Source organism: Solanum tuberosum, unplaced genomic scaffold (genome assembly GCF_000226075.1).
Source record: "Solanum tuberosum cultivar DM 1-3 516 R44 unplaced genomic scaffold, SolTub_3.0 scf00402, whole genome shotgun sequence".
In the NCBI taxonomy this organism is placed as follows: Eukaryota; Viridiplantae; Streptophyta; class Magnoliopsida; order Solanales; family Solanaceae; genus Solanum; species Solanum tuberosum.
This window is the reverse complement of record NW_006239325.1, coordinates 211,487-237,749: the sequence shown is the minus strand read 5'-3', so window position 1 is coordinate 237,749 and position 26,263 is coordinate 211,487. Positions and strand designations below refer to the sequence as shown.

Below are 26,263 nucleotides of genomic sequence, written 5' to 3'. Positions count from 1 at the left end.
GGTAGTATGTAGCAAATACCTAATATAGTAGTCGAGGCATGCATAATCTAGCCTGAACACTATTGAAATGGCTATTGATTTTATCATCAACTTAATAGATTAATTTCAAGATATAAGACTTTTTAACGAGTGTTTAAAAAGATTCTCCTTGCATCCATCAAATGTTCTTATTTTTTCCTAGATATTCAAGTTCAAATAGCCATATATTTGTGTGGCTAAAACAATAGTACTAATAACTCATATTGTTATTTGACTTAAACTGAGTGGAGGGAATTATTTTTGGCTTATTGAAATTTGTGGAAGATATTTTGACAACTCAAAGATATAAACTTGTAAAAGGTATTACTTACTATTTGCCTAAAAATATATAGGGATATGTGAGAAATCTTCACTTCAAGAATGCGTGGTTCACCGTACTAGAATGGGTGACAGATTCTTGAGTTTGAGTTCGAGTTCTGAGAATATAATTGTTACTTTTTTGTAGTAAACATTTTCCTCTTTGACAAGTTCTATATATGGAATGTGAATTTAAATTCGTTGAGTCAGTGAATATCAAATACTGAATGGTAGATTAAAAACAAAATCAAGTTGAGGCATCAATAGCTTTGGCATAATTAATCAATACATATATGATTTAGGTAAGGAAATACTCGGGTTAAGTTATTATATGCACTAATATTGTGACTAGTTCTTTTACAATGGAAATATAGTTTAACTTATGCCAGCAGCTTAGTTAGTATTTTTTATCGGGTTACTAATTAATTTTTATATAAAACAATTATTTGTAACTATTACTTTATAAAATATATGATTATAGTCCCTTCGGGGGTGGCTTAGATAGTTTGGCTTGAGACTTTCCTAATAGAGGTCTCAAGTTTGAAATCCCTTGCTTGCAAAAGCAAGGGGTCGTCAGCCTTCCAGGTTGATCTCGTCGCATGGAGCTTGTCTTGGGTTTGTGTTCTAGGTTGAGCTCATCGCACGGAGCTTGCCTTGTGCGATATGAGTTATTGCACAAAAACAATTTACCCAGTGCGCACTCAAAGATAACGACTATTGATTCTCTTATCAAGAAAAAAAATGACATGATTATGTAAATTCTTTAAACACCATAGAACCTTTTTTTTAGCTAAAAAAAGTTGCAACACTCCTTTAATGAAGAAACAAATACTCACCATATTTAAAATAATTGAGATGTACTCTTGAATCTTGATAATCAATTACTATATGCTTATCATCTTAAACATAAAGTAATGACTAAACATTTGATAAAACTAAGAATACATAGTAAGTAATTTTGGGAAGATATAAAAGGAAATAAAGAATAATAATTTAGGTAAAGCAAATAAGGTTAATAAAAATGTCAAAATCAAAATCTCTGTCCAACTTTGTATCACAGGCCTCCAAAATCATTCAACAGAGCTTCACACTAAAGTGTTTGATGTGTCAATTCAACTCAACTCAACCAATTGAAAGAACACCAAATGACATTCAAATATATGGGACCCCTCAACATTAGTCTTCTAAAAAAATTTCCTCTGATGTTTAATAATTTAGAGTTCGATTAATTTAATTTCACGCCAAAAAGTCCTACTAAAGCACTTCCTATCAAAAGTGCTCCATATTCAAAGCTTGAAATCAAATCAACGAGCACGATTATTTCAACACAATCTTTGGTGGTGACCCAATATATTAGGTTTTTCATCTAATGTTCAATACTTGTTTTGGAGTTTGATTAATTTGAAATCGTGTTGAAAAGTCTTATTTTAAGGTAGAACGCTCTTTATTAAAGACAATATTATTCAAAACTTGAACACGAGAGGAGTAGATTGGTGACCCTCACTATTAGGTAATTTGTTTGATGTGTTAGATAACAAACAAAAAGTAGCTACCCTCTCATATCCCATTTGCTTACGTCCAAAAATATCAACTTAATTAAACCAAAATGATCTTGTACCTATTAATTTTTTCTTCTTTTTTCTTCCTAATTTTAAAAATCATTTTGCCTCTACCGTCCACTTAACTCTCACTAACTTCTATATATAGTTTCATTCACTTGCAATTTACTCACAAAATCTTTTCTTTCTTGGTTTCTTCTCTCATCTTCCACCATTGAGAAAACTCACTTAGTACTAAATCTTTTAATTAATTAAGCAAAACCTTTGGGTCATTATGTCAATGGCTTGCTTGGAACTCTCCAAAGAGGTTAGTAATATTCAACATCTAGGTTATCTCTCTTCATTTTCTCCCTTGAACATCTTCATAAAGATTACAAAGTCACTAAGAAAAAAAATAGAAATTAGTGATCGATAAATTTTGTAGCTAAAGAAACAAATTAGTTGATAATCCTACAATGGATTAACGATAGATTATCAAAAATATGTTAGCTACGAACGATTTACCAACTAAGTTCGTAGCTATGAACTTTTTTCCCTAGTTGTAGTGTCTATCCTTTACCAAACTTTGATTCTTTAAGACAAAAGGTTACATAGATGATGTGCAATATATCAATTTTATCAAGGAAATGTTTTCTCATGCAAAGAATTGTACATGTGAACAATGAATTTAACTTGTATACACCGATAAAGAATTCACATTGCACACTATGCTATAGGCAATCTGCTTTATTTTTCAAGTTAGTAATATCTTATTTTATAAATAATTATTTATAATAATCTTTTTGATGACCTTATAATATATAGTAAAAGTTATTTTTTACACTAACTTTTTTTATTTATTTATGAAAATCAGGTGAAGCTGAAAGGGGAAGATGTAGAGTGCACCAAGGATGGAAGTATTGATTTGAAAGGAAATCCAGCAATTAGAGAAACAAGTGGGAAATGGGTGGCTGGAATTATGATACTATGTAAGCTTTTCTTTTAAAAAATATATTAATCATATTACTAAAAAATATTCATTTTTTAAAAGAAAAAAAAAAGGAAGAAAAGGGCATAAAGTAGTAGTGATATCTACATCTGCTTATCTTTCTTTTGAGTTATATATATCAACATTAAAAATTATTATATCATGTATATACATGGTATACACTATCAGCATCCACAACAACTAATTAAGTTTATTTATTTTAAATAATCTTTTGCTACTTTGAGTTTAAGATGCAATTTATAAACTTGGTCCAGACTTTGATTGCTCATGTTATATTAGTTCACGCACAAAGTGTGCAATCTAAAAGATATAGAGCATGTTAAAATCTCACATAAGTTATAGCTGTTTATAGGATTTTGCGCAATTTTTACCACTTAAACTAACTTTTCGAAATTGAGTTAGAACAGATTTTTATTATTTATGATGAATACTAACTAATATGCAATTCTCTGCTTATTATTATTCCGATCTATTTTTTATTTTTTTTTGTAATTATATATTTTCTTTGTGGGGTGGAAAAAAAGAGAAAAAATAAATCATGAAAATTCTAGAGTAACTGAAGCCAGCTATCATATGTCTGGAAGCTAGAAAATGACGAGTATGTAAGGACCAAAAGCCTAACACTTTGCAATAAAACTAAGACGTGTGTCAAATTTACTTGGCCTATTAGATAGTGCATAGTTTTTTTTGCCCCTACTGTTTTATTTGCATGTGAGAGTATAACACGTGATACGTGGATTACGCATGATCATGAGTTCAAATTTATAGTAGATAACAATTTGATATTGGAAAATTAAAAAAAAAAGTTACTATATACCTATGTTTTGAACAACAAATTAATAACACTAAAGAATCTAATCTGTTGGTTATACGGGGAAAAAAAAGGTACATAGGGTTTTATCCATATGCAAGTAAGATAACTTGTGATAGGTAGAGTAAGCACACGCCATATATTCAAACTCTGCAGTTTAATATTTAAATAAATAAATATACTTATTATTCATCTGAATTTCGAACCATGCGCTATCACCCAAATGGGAAAAAATAGATTCTCATAGATTTTCAATAGGGATTTGTGAAGTATAATTCTTGTGGAAGGCAAAAAATGGGATAGTGAAGTGACAAGAAAAGCATGCACTATTATTTGGAAATGACATCATTGACACATACTTAAGAAATGTTAGGCCATGAAAATAACAGAAAAATCATTTTTAAAATTTTTAAAATATTAGAGTTAAATTTAAAATTGTGATTGATTATAAATATTTAAATTAAATGTACTTTTATAAAAAAATTGAAATATAATTTAAAAATACCTAAGAACTTCAAAATGTATTTGAAATTTTATGATCAAAAATTGATTTTTAAATAAAGCGATAATTTTGAAAAAAAAATAAAAAAATTCTTATGATCAAACAGGTTCGAAGAGGAGATGTGGTGGGGTTAGAAACGTCATCCTTGATGACAAAACTATATTCTTGGTCTTGGTGGGTGGGTGGGTCACTTTATTATGTGATCTGGACTATCACTTATCCTGGACTTTTTGCCTTTTCATATACAGACAATATATATTTATTAAAAACATTTGTCGATATATGATACTGATAGTGACGGAATTAGGTTGCTGCTTCCTTATAATAACTACATATAGGATAAATATTTATTTATATTAAATTTTTATATCTTTCCAATCATTAATTCAATAACTAAGGTGTTAATTTTTTCCATTATTTTTATCCTTGCTAATAAAGGATCTAGAAAAATTTGTATGTCTTCCAACTATATCTTTATACTATTATTTTCTTAATAGTGTTCAATTTTCAAGAGAGATTTATTAATGAGGGGTAGTTTTGTAAACTGTAATATTGTATTTATTAATGAGGGGTAGTTTTGTAAACTGTAATATTGTATTTATTAATGAGGGGTAGTTTTGTAAACTGTAATATTGTATTTATTAATGAGGGGTAGTTTTGTAAACTGTAATATTGTATTTATTAATGAGGGGTAGTTTTGTAAACTGTAATATTGTATTTATTAATGAGGGGTAGTTTTGTAAACTGTAATATTGTATTTATTAATGAGGGGTAGTTTTGTAAACTGTAATATTGTATTTATTAATTTCTTAATTGACATGAATTTTAGGTAAAGTAATACTTATTTTGGGACGGGGTATCTTCTTCTTTAATTGACATCTGGTTTCCATATTGATTATGTAGTGAATCAAGCTTTAGCAACTCTAGCATTTTTTGGAGTTGGAGTGAATATGGTGTTGTTCCTCACAAGGGTGCTGAAAGAAAACAATGCTGATGCTGCTAATAGTGTGAGCAAATGGACTGGCACAGTCTATATTTGCTCCCTTGTTGGTGCTTTCCTTAGTGACTCTTATTGGGGAAGATTCAAAACTTGTGCCATTTTCCAAGTCATCTATGTAACTGTAAGTATCCACTACCTCCCAACATATTTATCTAGATATTGAAAAACTCTTTTTTTTTTTTTTATAATCATGATATACCTGATAACACTATCCACCAAGGCTTGGACGATAGGAAGAAATCACCTAGTAATTTTGCCTTCATTGAGATTTGAACCTAAGACGGCATTATTTTCAAACAACTTGCCACTCCTCTAGTACTAGATATTGAAAAACAACTTTAAACACACTAGCACATAAACTTTGCACAAATGCTATTCCTATTTTTTCTCACAACAGTGATGTTCGAGCTGACTTATGCACACCTTGAATATCCCACTAAGTACCTTCCACCTTCCACAAGCATAGGTACTTAGGGAATTTTGCCCGCTAAGAGTAGGCAAATGAGAAGTAATCACTTAATGTTTTTTCGGCTATTTAGTGTTGATTAACAGGAGTCCTTAATCTTGCTCTTATTAAGTTTGAACCTTGATTGACAGGGCTTGTCATTACTAGCACTAGCATCACAACTTTACTTGCTCAAACCTAAAGGTTGTGGGAATCGAACAACTCTATGTGGAGAACATTCAACCATGGAGGTTGGTCTATTCTATGTCTCTGTGTACATGATTGCCCTAGGATATGGTGGTTATCAGCCAAATATTGCTACCTTTGGGGCTGATCAGTTCGACGAGCAGCATCCGGGGGAGTGTTCATCTAAAGTAGCCTTCTTCAGCTACTTCTATCTGTTCATGAACCTTGGATCACTCTTCTCCAACACCATTCTAGACTACTTTGAAGATGAAGGAATGTGGGCTCTTGGATTTTGGGCGTCTGCAGCGTCTGCATTTGCAGCATTGATTCTCTTTCTTGGAGGCACTGCTAGGTACAGACACTTCAAGTCTAGTGGAAATCCTCTTTCCAGGTTTGGTCAAGTTTTAGTTGCAGCAACAAAGAAAGGTAAAGTGGAGGCGCCGGAAAATGAAGACGACTTCTACAAAGGGGAAGACGACGATGACACAACTGGTGGTAGAAAAATGCTACACACCCATGGTTTCAAGTAAGTAGAAATGCACCATATTTGTGACTCAACTTTGTCATTTAAACCATTGACAAAGTCGTAGTCACGTTGAGCTTAAGTCACGGACATCTAGTTACCATTCTATAATGCACTAAACTGGATTTTTCTACTGGCAGATTCTTGGACAGAGCAGCTGTGGTGACATCAAAGGAACTTGAGAGCCAGAAGCAGGGTGATCACAACCCGTGGCGTCTCTGCCCTATATCACAAGTTGAGGAAGTTAAATGCATTTTGAGGTTGCTGCCAATTTGGCTATGTACCATTATCTACTCTGTAGTTTTCACGCAAATGGCCTCGCTCTTTGTCGAGCAAGGTGATGCCATGAAAACTACAATAGCAAACTTTAGGATTCCAGCAGCAAGCATGTCTACCTTTGACATCCTTAGTGTAGCAGGTGTCATATTTCTTAATCGCAGAGTTCTTAATCCGCTAGTCAAAAGGTTCAAGAAGTGCAAGGATGATGATGCCGGGCTAACTGAACTTCAGCGGATGGGTATTGGACTAGTCATAGCAGTGATGGCTATGCTTTCATCAGGAATTGTGGAGTGCTACAGGCTTAAGTATGCTAGTAATGACTGCAAACACTGTGAAGGTTCAAGCTCTCTTAACATCTTCTGGCAAGTCCCACAATATGCTTTCATAGGAGCTTCAGAAGTATTCATGTATGTAGCTCAACTAGAATTCTTCAATGCGCAAGCACCTGATGGACTTAAAAGCTTTGGAAGTGCACTATGCATGACATCAATATCATTAGGGAACTACGTGAGTAGCTTTCTCGTGAGCATAGTGATGAAAATATCAGCAACTGATAACATGCCTGGATGGATACCGGGAAACCTTAACAAAGGTCATTTAGACAGATTCTATTTTCTATTAGCTGGTTTGACACTTCTAGATTTGGTTGCATACATTGCATGTGCTAAGTGGTACAAAAATATCAAGCATAGTGAAAAGATTCAGGAACACGAGGAAGAGGACAAGTGTGAAGTCTAACATACCTGATATGGACCATACCTTAGGCATGTTTTGCCAAAACCGTATGAATAAGAGGAAGACACGCAGTCACCACCACAACAACGTTTTGTGTAGAGTTTATGATTGGTAATTGGATTTCCTCCCACTCCAGTGATCCAACTCAATCAATTCAAAATGCCCAGCTCTGCGGAATTCTCCAGGGGCTGGACTACTCTTAATTTCTAGGTCCATCGTTTCTCATTGTTGCTGCATTTGTTGGTTGTCATATTAGTTCTAAAAATTGACAAGCATTTTGGATTGATATGTAAATTGGATTGGTTTATCCTGTATCCAGGAAACTTTTGAAAAGTACTGCTGTACTCATAAATATTCCATGTATTAAAAGATCTCATTAATTGCATAAGCAATCCAGTGCTCGAAGTGTTTTCCTCACAAAATAGTCCCACGAAGAACATAAGTTCATAATTTACTAGTTGTAAAATATGACTATCCAAAGAGGGATTCAGGTCATCAAAAAGAATGCAAATTCCGAGAAAAGAAACACAACACTAGAAACTAAAAAAAATAAAAATCCATTGTTTTGTTCTATCCGCAATACTGATGTACCTGTTTCATAGGTGTAAACCTAGAAAATCCAGAAGGAACTGAGATGATGATGACTAGACATGGTGAAATCTGAATTGAAAATGCAACACAAAGATATCTAACTGATATCTAACTGCTATCTTTCATTCACACGTAACTTCAAAAGATAATAAACCACACTTAAGGAACTTCTGCATTTCATCACAGAAAGATTAAGTTGAGCTTAAAAACAACTGCATGTAAGAAAGAATTATAAACTATAGCCTAGATGTGAACTACACATCATGATTTCTACTTAAATAAACGGTTACGGCACAAATAAACTTTGGACCTTATAAACTTGTATATGGTGAGTAGATTTTTAAAATGCATTTTATTCACCAAATTGATATGGAGAAATGCAACTTTTACTACTTTAATTTATGAAAATATGAAATGAATCTATGTTCCTCTTCGCTCAACAGTTAATCAAATTGACTTTCAATAAACCAAAAAATTTCCAATCAAACGAGATATGAACACTTAGCCTTAAACATTCATTTGTCTTAAAATGCTTAGCTCTTTTTATTTCTGTGATTCAAATTAGGGGAAAGTTTAACCAAATTTTTGAAAATGCATTCTCCTCACCATAATTTTGGAAGTATGAAATGTATCTATGTTCCGCTTCGCTCAATAGTTAATCAAATGACTTCAAATAAACCGAAAATGATATGAACACTAAGCATCAAACATTCCTTTACCTCTTTCCGATTTCCGGTTTCAAATTAGGGAAAGTTTAATCTAAATTTTGATAAATGCATTTTACTCACCATATTAATATCGAGAAATGCATCTAATATTACTTCAATTTTTGAAAAACTATGAAACCTATCTATGTTCCTCTTCGCTCAACAGTTAATCAAATTGACTTTCAATAAACCAAAAAATTTCCAATCAAACGAGATATGAACACTTAGCCTTAAACATTCATTTGTCTTAAAATGCTTAGCTCTTTTTATTTCTGTGATTCAAATTAGGGGAAAGTTTAACCAAATTTTTGAAAATGCATTCTCCTCACCATAATTTTGGAAGTATGAAATGTATCTATGTTCCGCTTCGCTCAATAGTTAATCAAATGACTTCAAATAAACCGAAAATGATATGAACACTAAGCATCAAACATTCCTTTACCTCTTTCCGATTTCCGGTTTCAAATTAGGGAAAGTTTAATCTAAATTTTGATAAATGCATTTTACTCACCATATTAATATCGAGAAATGCATCTAATATTACTTCAATTTTTGAAAAACTATGAAACCTATCTAAGTTCCGCTCCGCTCAACAGTTAATCAAATTGACTATCAATAAACAAAAAATTTAGCAATCAAATGAGAAGACGATAGTAGCTGCTAATAGAACGACTTACATATGTTACAGGTTCAAATTAGGGAAACTGTAACCAATTTTTTCAAAAATGCATTTCACTCACAATATTAATATCGAGAAATGCAACTTATAGTACTTCAATTTCTGAAAAAATATGAAACTTTTCTATGTTCCTCTTCGCTCAACAGTTAATCAAATTGACTCTCAATAAACGAAAATGTACAAATCAAATGAAAAGACGATAGTAGTTGATAATAGAACGACTTACAGATTTTACAGGTTCATCGATTTGCTCGAAGGAATTTAACGTCCATGATTTGATTCGGAAACACTCGTTTCCGGCGACATAGAATCGGAAAATAACAAATTGCCGGCGTTTTTTGCCGACGAAAGGCGATCCGACGCCTCAGATCTGAAAACGTACGTTCCAGTAGGGAGATTTATCGTGAAAATATTTTGCGGGAAATTAATTTCTGTGTTTATCTTTATATAGGAGTAATATAATATATAAGAAAGTTTAGGATAATAACACTCTTGGTTGCTTACTTTTGGGTAAATTCAAATTTTGGTCCCTATAAAACATAATTTAACATATTTAATTTTCAACTAATTAAAATATTTGATTTTGGTCCTTCAATATTGGAAATGTGTTGTATTTAGACTTTTTTTTAGAAGTACATTATACTCAAATATGCAGTAACTATACAATTTTAACATAATATATGGATAATTAAATGGTTGAACTGTTAATACTTCAAAAAAGATTATGACTATTTACAAGCAAAAGGATTAAAAGTGCACATTTCAAGTAATTGAAGGTTAATTATGCTTGGTTGAATATCATAAAGACTAAAAAATTGGTTCCCGACTTAAAAACTTATTCAACAATGAAATGAATGCTTGAAACTAAAAATTGAATAAAATAATCTTTTGTTTCTTTCCACATAAAAAATCTATGAATTACATAACTATATACTCAGTGAAATTCCACAAGCGCGATCTGGAGAGGATGGTGTGTACACAGCCTTACCCCTATCTGGTGAAGATAGAGAGGTTGTTTCCGATAGATACTCAGCTCAAGTAAACATAAATCTCTGAACAATAACAATAAGCCCTTCACAACTAGAAACTCTATTTCATGAGTTAAAAGAATAGAACACTACATAACTTCTGTTAAGTTAACCTGTTACAAACACAAAAGATGTCTACTCTAAAAGCAAACTTTGAAATGTGTATCAAGAGTTAATTTCATAATTTACAAAACCATACAACAAAAAACTTGGGAAGAACAAAATTTACAATAAGGGAAATTCCCTCAAAATTCTATTTTTTTTATAACAAAACATTAAAGCATGAGATTCTGTGGTTCAAACTATTCATTGCTCAACTATATATATATATATATGTGTATGTTGAGTCTCTGAAAGACACGAATTTTGTCTCGTGTCTTATCTCCTTTCAAAATAACAGGATTTTGAATACCTTGCAGGCTTGTCCGTCATATAAAACATTTTGAATCTATTGACTCTAGATCCTGGATTCGCATGTTATGTCTTAAAGTACATATGTACATGATGCTTCATTTCTGATTCCTAACTGAAAACACCAAAAAATTCGTGTGATTATCACCGACTCACTTACTTGTCATTCTTGATGAAAACTTATCTGAAAAAGCTTCTAAGTCTTACTCTTCAATATCTAGCAGGATCTCTGGATGTACAGCGGCAGTGTTAACATTGAGGACTCTCTGGAGCTTTCTGTGATCGAATACTTCAACTTCTACCGAGAACATTGAGCTTACAGGCTTGTGATCAGATAGTTTTAACTCGGCTCGCTTGTAAAAGAGCTGTTTTATACCTTTCCCTAACCACAGTATACGGTCACACCTGCACGATATTAGGAAATACTCATTTCAACTTCTATTGTCAGAACGAATTTAATTTATATGCACTGTCAGTACAATATATGATCGACTATAATAAGTGGGATCAGTGAAAAATAAGACGGGTAACATGCTACAACAGGTTAAAATACACTGGCAGTGTATGTAAGTTAAATCCTATCAAAATATGCTGAAATATTGTGATCGTGACAATGTCTTGTTCGACTCCATGATTTTGAAATTTGTTCATTTAAGAGAAATGTCACTTACCAAGCCGGCGATCTCTTCTTTTCCCCTTCTCTTGGACTCTCCCCGACATATCTATCCGTGTTGATCTCATACTTGTATGTTGGTGCAAAGTTAATATCCCCTTCTTTCCAACCGGCAAAAACATGGCCATTTCGAAGTTCGTTGATTAACTGCCAATGTGATGAATATCATTAGAGCTTAAGTTATATACATGAACAACACAAATAATTTGTATACATCTGGTGCAATTTTTAACTGGTTATAGCAGGTTATTACTTCCGTTTCCTAATTACCATATCATGTTTGATACGTAGATTTAGTGATGAGTCTTACCTCATCGTTGTTGAGAAGTTCATCCCATTGTTTTCTGGCGACTAGCTTCCGCACCTCAGCATCCAACATATTGATTCGATAATTCAGATCCCCGAACCAGAATATCTGACTGTTTACATTAAAGGATGGTGTATAAATTTGTGTATAAATACTGCACATCTCATTTGAAATTAGAAAATACAACTCTTTGTTAGAACTTCAACACATGCTATATATTTCTGCTATTTATTGTTGAACAGAAAACACTGAGCAGTTATCGTCACGTCTAAATCTAGTACTCCATATAATTGAGAAAATCATCCATAGCATGAGAAATAATAATGTGAAAAGGACCAGATAATGTATATGGCATGTTTAAGACCATAAGATCAAATGGCGTTTTGTTACATTCTACATTTCTTTAGTTTACGACCATTAGATTCAATAGTCTTCATTACTTCCTTAAACTCCGTGTCAAGTCAAAACCAGACAAATAGATTGAAATGGATGGAATGTTACTTACTCATGAGATGGAATTGTTTGTGGTTGATCTGCATCAGTGTCGAATACAGATGAGAAATGTGTGCGCTTCATAATTTCGTATACATCAGCGTTACGCCTTTGATCCGCCCTGTCCTTTTGGCCAGAAGTTAAATGTGAACAAACAAAGCATAGCCTTGACTGGAAAAGAGACATGCTCACAGAAACAGATCCCTGTATAGAACCATAAATTAGTATCAGCTTTAGGTTTCATGTAAAGCAATAGGTTCAAGAAAATGCAAGACACGAAGCATCCCGTGTTCACGCAGGTTTCAGCAAAGGGCTGCACCCAATGGAACTTGACATAGACAGCCTATCTTGATGCAAGCATCAATGTTGCTTCCACGCCATTATCCATGACCTATAGGTCCTACAGAAACAACTTTACCATTTCTCTAAGGCTCCCCCCTTCATTCAACAGATTATATACTCTATTTACACGGTATAATTTTCCGAATGAAATTCAATTGAACCCCTTGATTACATGTAGCTCCGCCACCAGATATATGGTTGTGAACTAAGAGAATCTACTAGGGAAACTCAAAATACTAGCTAAATATGATTACTCAGAAAGTGATCTTCCAAATAGCCATTTTGATTAGAAGATAGGAAAATAAGGGGGAATAAAGCTATGTTTCTCCAACTCCTCAAAAGTGCCTCCGGGTGTGTGTGTGTCGAATCCTCCAAAAATAGTGTATTTTTCAATGATCAGACACAGGTTTGGCAGCATTTTTGGAGAATCCGAGCAACACGGGTATAAAGCCCTCAAAAGTTCATATGTCCTTTTTGACTCCAATATTTCACTTTCTACAACTAGTGAATGCTGATGTTTGATTCAATGAAGTTTTTGAAAGAAGAAGCAGTACCTTGTTTCCCATGTATCCCATAAGTCCAACTCCGACGGGGGAGACTTGCAAGTTGTTTATGTGCCTTCTCAACCTCCTACGGACCCAAATCGATACATATATCCCAACCATCTGCTTGCTAACAATACGAATATACCTCGGATGTGAATTCACACCATGTTTTAGAAGTGATCTTTCATCTTCGAACTCTGTGAATTCCTCGAAGAGATCATTTTCCTCGTCAGAAAATTGATCGGAGCCATCAGAAAGAGCATCAAGAACTTCAGGTTCCTCTTGTTGATTCGTCCACAACGATCCCAAGTCTTTGGAGCTTTGGTGCCCTCTTTTTAACCTGCTACCATCTAATCCAACATCATGATTGCTAAAAGCTAGAGCACAGCTGCTTGATACTCTTCTCAACTTAAAAGTCGAAGAAAGGACCTGAGGCGTTGCATCGAGTGAACGTTCAGGCCAATCCAATCGACTATCACAATCAATGCCATATATTCTCTTTAATTGCAAGTTCCTCCTCAGGTTGATCATGTTATCTTCAGTGAAAAACCTGGTGTTCATCGACACCTCTGCCATTATATCTAGTGCAGTAGTAGTAGTTACCACATCAGCAATTATATCAGCTGCAGAAGAAGTCCTTAACACCGGAGACGGTGGAGCACTGTAACTCTTTAGCTTAGCCTCAGGTTCCACTGTCGTTCTGTTTAACGTTCTGCGTATAATCGTCTCCCATTTTGGAATTGGCCTTCTATTTTCTGCTCCCAGTACATTTCCAGCATTGAGAGGAACTACCTCTTGGAAACTGTAATGAGAAAATACAATTTCACTATAAGTTTAAACTGATTTAGCTAGACAAGAAGATTTTGTTAGCTATGAGCTATTTAGCAACAGATTCACAATAAACTTCATAGTTAAATCCATTTTTTTCCTTTTTGTAGTTATAAGGGGATTCATATAGGTAAAGGCAAAGAGGAAGAGCGATACACGGATCGATTAAAACGGGTAAAATTGATGGAAAAGCACATACCCAAGGATGTATATATCAGCTGGTTCATTCATACAAAGCCACTCATCAATCTCAAGATCCTCATCTGGAAGTCTTCCAGCAACATTCCAAGTTCCTATAGTAACTCTGAAGGGAAATTAGGGGATATGTAAGTCTCCGAGGAACGATAAAATCTTATAACTAGATACCAGTATCACAAAAAGCAAATCGAAAAGAACTGAATTTAAAGCCAAACCTCACTTCTTTTGTATTAATATACTGAACTCTCAGAGTTTCTGATTTCCCTCTCCTGTGTCTAGATGAATACTTGGTTGAAGTCTTCCCTGAGTAATTTCAATTCAAATTTTCAAATAGCTGAATATATCCAAAAAAAGCTAGAATAGTTGAAACATCTAAGGCACAATGGAACTATATTAAGTGTATTTCCACACATAATGGCATTTCCACGCGTCCCCACTATTACTCCAGTATCCTGCTACCTCCCACTTGCATAGGTACCGGTTAACTACGGTCACCAAGGCTTAGACAAATGGAAAAACTCATCTAGTATTTTTTAAGACGAAATTATATTTTAACTTGTTAGTAACATTTAGGCATGATCATGAAATTGATCACAATAAAAATCATGATTGTAGTAGTCTACATGTAAGGCTTTGACTATTCCACCACTTACCTAGGTATCGGGTGACTCTGTCCGTCAAGGCTTAGGCAGATGGAAATAGATCACTATTAACATTTTTTTAGACAAATTGCATCCTAACTTCTCATCATATACAAAATTTAGGCATGATCATGAAATTAAGCACAATCAAAGTAATAATTGTAGTAGAGTTTTCAACTATTCCACCGGTTACTTGATACCTTCCACTTACACAGGTACCAGGTAACTACCAACCAAGGCTTAGGCAGATGAGAATAAATCATCTAGTATTTTCTTAGTTGGAGTTACCAGTAGTACCTAATGGAATAGTCGAAGTGTGCACAAGCTAGCCAAAAGGATAAACTGAAACAGAACTTCAAGTAGTACCTGAAGTTTGAGGCTGGCAATCAGTAGGTTTTCCTGGTGATCTGTGCCAATGATCTTCATGCACCCTTTCATCTTTAAGTGAACAAACTACAATTTTTTCCCAAAAAAAAAAAACAACTAAACAAGAAACTTAAAAGAAACAACAACATGTTCGGTATAATCTCACGAGTGAACTCCAGTTTGTTGTGTGTATACGCAGTCTTACCCCTACCTTGTAAAAGTAAAGAGACTGTTTCCGATAGACCCTCGGCTATGAAACTTGAAAGAAAAAAGAAACATACCATCATCCTCACTCTCTGTCTCAGTATCAACTTCATCTTCACTAAAATCATAAAGTTTAGGCTGAATATTCAACCATTTCTTCATCACAATTGAAGGCCAAAATGCCTAAAGCCAAAACAAAACAAATCACTCTTCAATCTCACCTCTAAAGCAAACAAATAACTAAGAAATATACTATACAATATTATTATTTTTAAATAAATAAATAAATACCTCTGATCTTTTTCCTCTTCTTGTTTTCATTTGCACAAGAAATAAAAAGTTGGAAACTTTTAGAACTTAATGAAGTTCAAGAAACAATAAATGCTAGTACCAAGAGAAAAAAAGTGGCGCAAAAGACTTGAACCTTTTGCCAGTGTTGTTGGAGTTTCCATATGTATTTAAGGACCTTCTCTTAGACCATTTAACAAACAAGTTGCTTAACAACAAAGACGTCGTGGATCGATAAGTATTCATTCATTTTTAGGTCTCATTCATTATGTGAGATAAGGTGAAATATTTCAGGAATAAGTTTAAGATTAATTTTATACCGTAGTAATTTGACATTATAATTCCAGGTTAAATTTATGTTGTCAACCAAACACAATATAAAATTAATCTCATCTTATCCTATCAAACTCGAGATGAATTAGTGCTACCAAACGACCCCTTAATATCTCGGATTTAAACCCTAATTATGAAATTGACTTTATTAGAGAGTGAACTTCCTTACGCGAATCAAAATTTAATCGAATCTCAATACAGACACCAGACATGAAGTGTGAAACCAAAAAAACCAAGTTGTTACTAATTACAAAGAAGATTCTTACAAAGACCAAATGGAACAGGACAGAAAAAAGTTATGGCCAAGCTTAACATGCATCAATTTCCTCAACTTGCATTTTGTGTGTTTTTTTTTTAAAAAAAAAGGATGGAATTTTTTTTTAATGGTCCCAAAAATTGGTTCTTCTATGAGCTAAAAACAAAGGTAGTGAAATTGCTGAAATTTCAAGTAAACACAAGGAAAAAGCATATAAAAATAAGAAAAGTCATTTTCAATCTTTAACAACTTGTTAGTACTAATTAAATTCAAATGATATATCCATGCCTAGTGGACTAACCATAAGCCATTGACAACAACAGTAAAGGAAGATTTGTACCAATGTTTTTTTTTTCCAATTTAAAAATCCAAAAAACTAGAAAGAGAACAAGTGATTAAGTCCAAGAATCACATAATTAATGGAATATTCAGAAAGATTAGGATCTAGTAAGATTAATTAATCACTTGTTTTATTAAGGTCATAATTCACTGTTGGTGACCAAAATCTTGGCTGGCAAGTGGCAACCCTTATATATATAATAAAAATAATACAGAAAATTTATAACATGGTCTTTGTTTACCATATGCATTTTCACCAAGTATCTGCTACCTTAATTTATATGCAGCCTCCTATTTTTAAAAGTATAATTTATAATTTTTGGTGTTTGACAGTTAGTGACATAGTCATAATTTTTCTTTAAGGAGATTCAAATATAAAAAAATAAACACGAAATGAAACTAAGAAGATTCAACATCTATAATTTATTCATAATCAATAATTTTAGTATATTAAATACAATATAATTTCCAGTCCCCCTAGCTCGACCCTGCCAATAATAACAGACATCTCGACTATTTTATCAAGTATCTTCTATCTTCCACCGAAATCAGATACTCCTATTCCCTTGTACTCTCTATATCCCGTTTTGCTTATACAACTTTCCAAATTACTTTGAAGTACTAATAGTCAAATTTAAAATTTTAAAGTACTATTAATTAATAGAGATAATTTAATAAAATAAATACTTAATTAATAACTTTTTAAGAGGAGTATAAGATACAAACTAGACAAGTAAAAAAATAGATGAAGTATTAGATAACCGAAATTTAGACAAATGGGACAAAATTATTTAGCAATTTTATCTCTACTTAAATTAAAATTCAATTTTTCAGAATTTTCACTCACTTCATTGTCATAAAGGTCACCCACTCTTCGCATCCTCCCCTCCACCTCCAACACACTTTTTTTAACCTTGTATGTATAAAATATTTTTTTGTCGCTTTGGTATGTTTCCTATATGATTCTGTCTTCAAATAATATATTTAGTATAATTTTAGGAGGATAATATGTATACCATACTTCTATCATAAAAAGGCAGAGACGCATTTTAAAAATCAAATCATTTAACCAATTTGGTGAGTTAATTAAGCTTTGATTAATTAAGAATAAGCTAAAAATCGAAAAAAACATGCAACTTGTAAGAAAAGCCACCGACTAATTGATAGAATTTAAGATAATAAAGTTAATCATGACTTCATGGACATGATCTTAAAGACCCTACAACTAAGAAATATGTAATGACCTTATTAATTGAGACAAAATATAAATAATTATTGACTAAAATAATAGTAAGTCAAATTGGTAATTTAACAATTAGAATAGTTATATTATACTATATATATAATAATAATAATAATAATAAAGTGTATGGAATTAAAACAGCTGTAAACTTATAGGTCGGACGTTATACAAAAAATTAGCATACGTGCATAAATGCTAGTCACACAAAAATGTATTAAAAATAATATTGCAAGTGGAATTAAGCATCAAGAGATAGAGAAAAAGAAAAAGAATTAACCGTAACTAATATCAGCATTACTAATATATTATAATTTAACATTATTCTTATACATCCTATTAAATAGTTCATCAATAAGTAATAAATCATGATGAATAAAAAGTGGATGTAAATATGGGATAATTGGTTTGGAGGTGAGGTACACAGATATTAAATTCTGCATAAATAATATCATATTTGATAACTGATTAGGAGGTTAAATTATGCATATATAAAATTTATAAGGTATTTGATTTATCTATATAAGTTATGAGGAAATTTATGTATTAGAATAGAAAATGAAATAATATACATAAAAATAAATACACTTTACAATCTGCATAACTAATATATACGTATATTTTCTCATAATTTATTTCTATATTACATACTAATACATACATGACTTTAATCAGCTATGAAACCACCATTTTCTTTGAAAACATAGTTCATAGTTATATAGAGTTTGATTTGGAAAAAGTTGACTTTTGATTACTGCCATAGAAATACAGATTGTGGCTATAGAAAGGTACGTAGTGTGCTTATCATCCTATTTGACAATAAATTCAGAGTCTGTGATGCACATTTCTATTCATTTCCTTAGACGTGTATTTTGATTGGATACGATTTTTAAAAAAAAAAAAAATTACGTAAAAAAGGATTAAGAAAAAAGATATCAAAAAGAATAATGAAAGAAGAAATTCAAATTTATTTTAGAGTATAAGATAGGCAAATGGAGAAGTATTCAAATAACTCGTTAAGATTTTCAATAGTAATAGTTGAACTAATCAGATGTGTAGCATGTACGAGGATCAAATATCTAATTTTAGATGTGAATTTGTACACATAAATTTCAAGTTTTAAAAAATAAAAAATTATATATTTAAAAATTCCAAAAAAAATATTACTCCCTATATTTTAGTTAATCAATCGAAGTAAAATACAAAAATAACAATATATTTAGTATAATCTCATAAATGATATCTAAAGAAGATAAATATTTATTAGACTTTTCTTCATTTTTATGAAGTAGAAAAATTATTTTTAATAAACTCTTCTCAAATCAAAATATTAAAAAAAAAAAAAAAATGGAAGAAGGATCGCAAGGAAAAAAATTTGACAGAACCATCTTTGTCGGACAAGATAGTAGAACTAATAGAATCTCATTTCTATTCTTATTATTATAATTGCAGGACTTTTTTTTCGTATTACTATTTCCGTTCACTTTTAATTATCATGATATTTTTTAGAGTTAAATTATGAAAACTTTGATTAATATTTTATGATGTATTTTTTCATCATATTGATATGCAAAAAATTGCAATTTATGTACTTTTCATAAAGTTTCTGAATCTCTAATTTTTTTGTAGAAATATCAAATTAATGTAATCTAATTTAATTTTGAAAATTAGTCAAATTAACTTTCGAAAAACGCAATATAGGACGGTGGGAATAGTTTTGTACTTCTGTACTTCGACACCGATTCTACTTTTTATTATTTTTATTTAAAATGATGTGTTTGACTAAAAATATATTTGACAACTGTCCTCCCTATTTCTGTTGTCTTTTGTTGACTTTCTATTTGCTGTCACAATTTGAACACAAAGAAAATAAGAAATTTCACGAGGAGGTAGGGGTAAGGTCACAACAAGAGTAACGATTTTTTTCAATGAAAAGTTATATATACACATATTATCATTTTTCTTTTTGAATGAAGGATTTTTTTCCTTTCGTAAGATTAATGTTTGGGCCAGTTTACGCGTACCATAAGTACTTTATCATATATTTAATGTACCTTTTTCTTTCAAATGTGTAGAATTAAGCACGTAAGTAATGGATAGTTGCCTCGACGAACATGTTAATTGCCCATATTCAATTGACAATTACATCGAGAATTGTTAAAGTCATTAACGATATTTATATTTAGTATTGATTAAAAAATTTATATTATATTATCATAGTAAAATATAATATAATTATAATTATTTTATTATCGTTAAATAGTTACTGCAAAATTCTTTATTTATTATAATGTTTGTTACGTTTTGAAATTAAAATGTTACTAAATTTTGAGATATGATAAAACGTCACTTTTTTTATTTTATAAAAATGAACGTTAATAACACTATTTATGAAATTTTATGTGTATTTAATGTATTGTCATTATCAGAAGCTTGTTTATCTAGTTGCAAAATTGGTCATCCAAAAAGAAAAAGATAAAAAGGGAAACCAAAATCATTTTGTCTTCTTTTTAATTTCTTTTTCTTCAATTTGGAAAAAATAATAATTATGAATTTCCTCCCGCTATCATTTCATACAAATCACATTGTTCTTTTTTCTTTTCATATAAATAGAGTTTAAATTATATACATTATCAACGTAAAATATTTTTTGCACCGTATAGGTAAATTTTCTTAAATATGAAATTTATAAGTAATACAACTATAAAAAATAAGGAAGGTTGGTTGTTACAACATGTAAATGTAATTCGATGTCACGATGTGTATCGATATAATTTATTTATTTTTTTGCATAAATTGTTTCTGTTTTTATATTTAAAGAGGGAAATTTACCAGGGGGAAAAACTCACTAGTTTAGAAGTTAATTACTTAGATACACTTTAGTTTACAATATTATGAATCTTACCAAATTTTGGTGCGTCCAGATACGTTCAGATACATGTATCTCGGAATACATGGGTCAAATTTAGGTGTAATTTGTTCTAGATGCATTGTATCCAAGTGGATTCGCATATATCTAAGATACATAAGAAATTTCATTCACCTACCTCCCATCTCGCTCGTCAACTCTCATGTATCTGATATTCCAAATACAAGTGAATTATACCAGATACACACATACATATGTATCTAGTGTGATTCACATATATCTGGAATACATGATTATTTCTCTCACCTCTCTCCCTATTTTAGTATATCGAGTAGGAAAAATACATGTATCAAGGTGTATATCTTTCTTAGTATATGAAAAGAAACTCTTAATTAGTGGTATGATACATAATTATTTAAAAGTATAAGTTGAATTAGTATATATAGTAGGGATGTATGTCTAATAAGATATTTTACACTACTTTTACTAAATTGCCAAACATCTCAAATTTTCAAAATAATGTTTTGGGCTTACAAATCTATATATTTTATATTATCATGCTAGATATGGATACTAATTTATTATGTTAAATATCTAGTGCCTTTTCTCCTATGACATAACAATAGTAATAATTTTTTTAATTTTTTTTGTATAAATTAGATATATGGTAGCAATCAAACCAGCTTAGCACGATATATTTTAGTAGTCCCAATTGTATAAAAGTTGATTAATACATAACTTAAAAGTGATAGATCATAAAACCGCCCCATAAGCTTTAATCATAAAAGGAAAATTATTTGAGTCAATTTATTAGACTATTATACTCCATTTTAGTCGTTTTCAAGGGAAATTTCCATTCATTATTGTTTTTTTTTTTTGTTTTGTTTTTTTGTTGATCTTTTTTGTATTTGCCCTTTTGGGATAATTACACTTTTGAGTTCTTAATTATTAAGAAATTCTAATTTTCCTCCTCATAATATTCACCTAATTATAAATATACTTAACATTAAATTAAATAACACAAGTATTTTTGGCCCCTCTAATACAAAATAATAACATATCCAGTGTAGTTTAAGGTATAGATGTTTTCAGCTATGACCTCAACATTTTTCCGTCCATCTATGTAGAAAATATATGATATTCACATTTTTTTTATATATTAGCCGCAAATATGGAGTAATAGTACTAATACATGTAGTAGAACATGTAGATTATTGAATGATTTGACATGTAACAATTCGTGGAAATTCATAATCAGAGAAATCAAAAGTGCACATCTCAATTAATTTAAGATTAAACATGCTTAACATGAAATCACAAGTACCAAATTTAGAGTTTCTCAATATTTAAAGGACTAAAAGTGTAAATTTCCCTTTCTTTTCCTTTTCTATTTCATGATTTTTTTTAAGAATTATGTTTAGAAAAAATTGCATAATACACCATAAGACATGACTTAATAATGTGTTACGCACCTCAAATATAAATTTTCACACTATACTACCCCAAATTTGGGTTGACAATCCATTACAAAAAAGATATACGTACGTCACTTTGGATCACAAGCATGCATACTCATCATGCATGGCTAAAAGTAAATGAAAAAGACCAATTCTTTTTTCGATTAGTTCCACTTAAAAAGTCTTTTATATACGAGATATCACTTTATGAAAAAAGTTATGATATAATGTAGGTAAATATTATCAACAAATAGTGTAAAAATTAAAGTAAGTCCTTATATGTATCTCAAAGGGCGTATAAATTATAATTTATCAGTAACACAAGTAATTTCTTTCGTTTGTAATTTCGCACCGTAGGTAATCACATTACATTAATATTTAAAATGATTAGATTGGAAGCTTCATCTACCATTTCCTCATACATTTGCTCTTATGCAAAATAGGTTATTTAGTGAACTAACTGTGATACGCATAAAGTGATCTATATATCATATTGACAATTGACATTATAAAAAAACGCATCATAATACAAATTCATCAGAATAACTTTTGGTGCCAAGAGTACGATAATATAAAATTTAATCTTATTATTGGATACTCGATTGGTGAAACTATTCATGTTGTTAAAAATAGGTCACTTTAGGGACCTTTTTTGGCCATGGATAAATTTCATCTTTTTTACGAAATTATATTCCATAGGTATATTTGGATATAGAATTACTCTAATTTTTCAAAATTTGAAAAACTTCTAATACTTGATTTTCGTATTTTCACTTCAAAATACTTTTAAAAAGTTCAATATTTTTTCAAGTTATATTCATATCCAATTTTTAAACACTACTTTAAAACTTTTTTCCAAATACTAAATACTCTCTCTCTCTCTCTCTTTAGTGTCCAAACTCTCACTTACAATCATATGATATATATATTTGAGCAAAAAAGAAAATCTATAGATATTCCATTTTAGCTATAGTGAAGCAACTTGCACTTTTCCCTCTTGAAAATCTAATGTCTCTTTCCCAATAGGAAGATGGGATAATTAGTTGGATACATCACTATTTCCAATAGAAGCCAATATTTATTTGGTACTTGCACATCTTTTCATCTTTATTGTTTTTTATATAACCAAATACAAGTGAGAAAATTATGTTTGGTGAAATAAAGTACAAATGGCCAATCACAATAAAGAGAAAACTCAAGATGAAATGTGATAGGAACTAAGAAGATACAAGAACAACCAATAAGAAGATGTTAACAAAAAAAATCATCACCACAACAAAAATAACTTTTAGCAACAATAAATATAGATATTAATAAGGAGTGTTAAAGTCTTTACTGACATTAGTTAAGTGTCATTAATTAGAATCAACGTCGCTAAAGATTTTAGGAACATATACCAAGAGTGTTAATTATCTCTAAAAATACATATTTAACGGCAATTAAGCTATTACCGATAATGATAATTTTGATGTAGTGCATATACATATATATTTAGGACCACAAAGCACATTAATTTGAGTAGTGCATATATAATAAATAAATGGATATGGTCCATAGTCTATATAAAGAGACAAACGAGTAATTCCTCATAGAAAAAAATAGACTAGGGAAATTTTTACCTTTTTAAAAATAGATTAGGGTTCAATGATGTTTTTTTTTAAATCTAGTGTTCACTTTTAACTAATCTAAATTTGTATCTATAAAGTCCATTAGAAAAGGGAACATATTTCCTTCTAGATCTATTTTTTATTCATAGGATTATTCGAACCTGAGAAATTAGGATAAAAATGAAAGTAATGGCAACAAGAACAATTGCGACATTTCATATATTTTCTGATTTTGCCTCCACTCGTAATTAAACCTCTAGATCCATCCCTACGAACAAGTCGATTTGTTATAATAGACCGACTTGGTTTGTTATGTGTAAGCCAATAAGTTAATTAAGAAATATACCAATGAGAAAAAAACTACAAGAAAATAAATATTGAATAGGACATGCACTTGTGAACCCTCTCAAATCTCTAGTAGGAAGAGTTTGAGACGTCTCTACATTCAATATTTGGAATATTGAATAACATTTATAGCAATAATACCTACTAAAAATAGACTTATATATTAAAATAAAACCGTCCATAAATATAAAAGTCATAAGTTTACCTTAATTAATGCAATAAAATGTTATAGTGTTATTTATGAGTTCAATTGTGGTCCTCGTCAGGTACGAATCTATATATATTAATAAAGCTGAAAATGAATCCGCTAATGTGGCATGCCTCATTGGACTCTATTACTATTTATTTATTTTCTCACAATTTTGAATTTTTTTCTTATTTTCTTTCTTCAAACCTTTAAAAAAATGAATTATTTCTTTTATTATTATTTGTATTTATTACATTATAAATTATAATGGGTCATTAAAGTGGTCGAAAATAAATTGAAATAATGGGTCATTAAGCTGCAATATGCTCTTTCGATTGCATAATTCTTTAAGTTTTTCACTATTTAACGTCCGTTTAATCTATTGCATCCACAAATCAAAGAATAAATTGTTCTTTTACATGAAAGTACATTCAGGGGCCAAATCTTTACTTTTTTTCCCCCTGATTTCTTTTCGAAATTGCAATTTTTCTTACTTTTTCTCAATTTGATGCAATCATAATTATGTTTATGACTTTTTAGTTTTACTGTTTCATATTATGCTTGAAATTTTGTATTCCACTAACTTTTTGTTTGCTCTCAGTATATATGTATGGTAGAAGGTTGTGTAAATATGTTATTTTATTTATTTTTAATTATTTAGTTTTAGTAGAATAGTCACTCATTTGGCAGCTAATTAAATTAAATTAACTATTATTTTTTCGTATTTGATGAACTTTCTTTAGAAAACTAAAAGAATTGTGAAAATTAAGACCATCTTCTGTTTTTTTTTCTTTGTATAATTTATTCATCTATTGTTATGAGTTTTATTCCGTTATGGTATACTTAGAAAGGATGATTAAAGAAATAATATAGCTATGTCTATCTAATTTATGTAGTGTTGAATGTATTCCTCCATATTTAAAAATATTATTGGGTATTTTATATTGTAGAGTTAAAAATGAAGATATTGTAAAATTTTGTAAAAATGATTACATTAACCTTTTAAGTTGTTATGTTTTTTTGTGTTTATTATATTCATGTTTTAATTTGATTTGAAGTATAATATGAAAACTATTGAATGGTGATCGGCTTGTGGGAGTGTATTTTTTCTTTTATATTTTAATGAATAAGATCATAGGAATAATATTACATTATTTTATTTTTTCATATGTTCTCTCTATGATTTCTCTTTATTTTGTATATTATATAATAAATAAATATGTCAATTAACCATTCATTCATATTATTTAATGTAAAATTTAATGATCTTTATATTTATCACTCTCATAACTTTTTATCCTCATAATCCCTAAAATAATTAATAGTCATATTCATGATAATATTTGATATTTGATATTATAGTGTTATAAATTGAGACATCTTAAGACATAGTAAAAATATCACATTATTGCCTTTTTAAGTTATGTTTCTGGTGCTTATTATATTCATGTTTTTGGCTGGTTTGAAGAACAAAAGGAAGGCAATTTGTATGGTGAACAACTTGGGGGTGGACGTCGTCACGTCGAATTGAAATCGAATAATTATGTATTAATTTCATATTTTTTTTGTCTATTTTTTAATGATTAAGGTCATAAGAATGATGTAGCATTATTTATTTATTTCGTATGTTCTCTTTATGATTTATCTTTATTTTATATGAATATGAATATTTTATTATCGTATGTTGGAAATCTTATCGTCTTTTATAGCCGCGTGCGCGAAGCGCGAACAAATTCACTAGTTGAATTTAAAATATGAATCATGAGAGTCACAACCTAAATGTTATATAATATGAATCATGAGAGTCACAATCTATATGTTATATATATAGAATTAACGTCTATTTTTTGTTGTTGTTTAACGACATATATTATGTCTCTAATTCCTATTTCTTTTTGTAGTATAGATGATAATTGACCACCAATTCAACATTTTGTTTGTTACATTTAGGTTTCCTTCAAATTTA

The 26,263-nt window shown here is 30.6% G+C and overlaps 2 protein-coding genes across 2 annotated transcripts; one reads left to right on the top strand and one right to left on the bottom strand.

The window, feature by feature from the left end:
- Positions 1-1,373: 1,373 nt before the first annotated feature.
- On the top strand, positions 1,374-7,766 carry LOC102598449 (protein NRT1/ PTR FAMILY 7.3-like). Its single transcript, XM_006362433.2, has 5 exons — positions 1,374-2,202; positions 2,749-2,863; positions 5,100-5,317; positions 5,794-6,353; positions 6,491-7,766. The coding sequence occupies exons 1-5, from the start codon at positions 2,170-2,172 to the stop codon at positions 7,365-7,367; spliced, it is 1,803 nt and encodes a 600-aa protein (XP_006362495.1). The 5' UTR covers positions 1,374-2,169; the 3' UTR covers positions 7,368-7,766.
- A 2,679-nt stretch (positions 7,767-10,445) lies between these two features.
- Positions 10,446-15,801, bottom strand: LOC102598120 (type I inositol polyphosphate 5-phosphatase 2-like). The gene is made up of 11 exons (XM_006362432.2): positions 15,668-15,801; positions 15,454-15,559; positions 15,173-15,259; positions 14,381-14,468; positions 14,167-14,271; positions 13,149-13,941; positions 12,266-12,456; positions 11,764-11,872; positions 11,452-11,600; positions 10,988-11,185; positions 10,446-10,895 (listed from the first exon to the last, which is right to left on the bottom strand). Exons 1-11 carry the CDS (start codon positions 15,695-15,697, stop codon positions 10,892-10,894), a joined length of 1,860 nt encoding a protein of 619 aa, XP_006362494.1. The 5' UTR covers positions 15,698-15,801; the 3' UTR covers positions 10,446-10,891.
- Between the last annotated feature and the right edge of the window lie 10,462 nt (positions 15,802-26,263).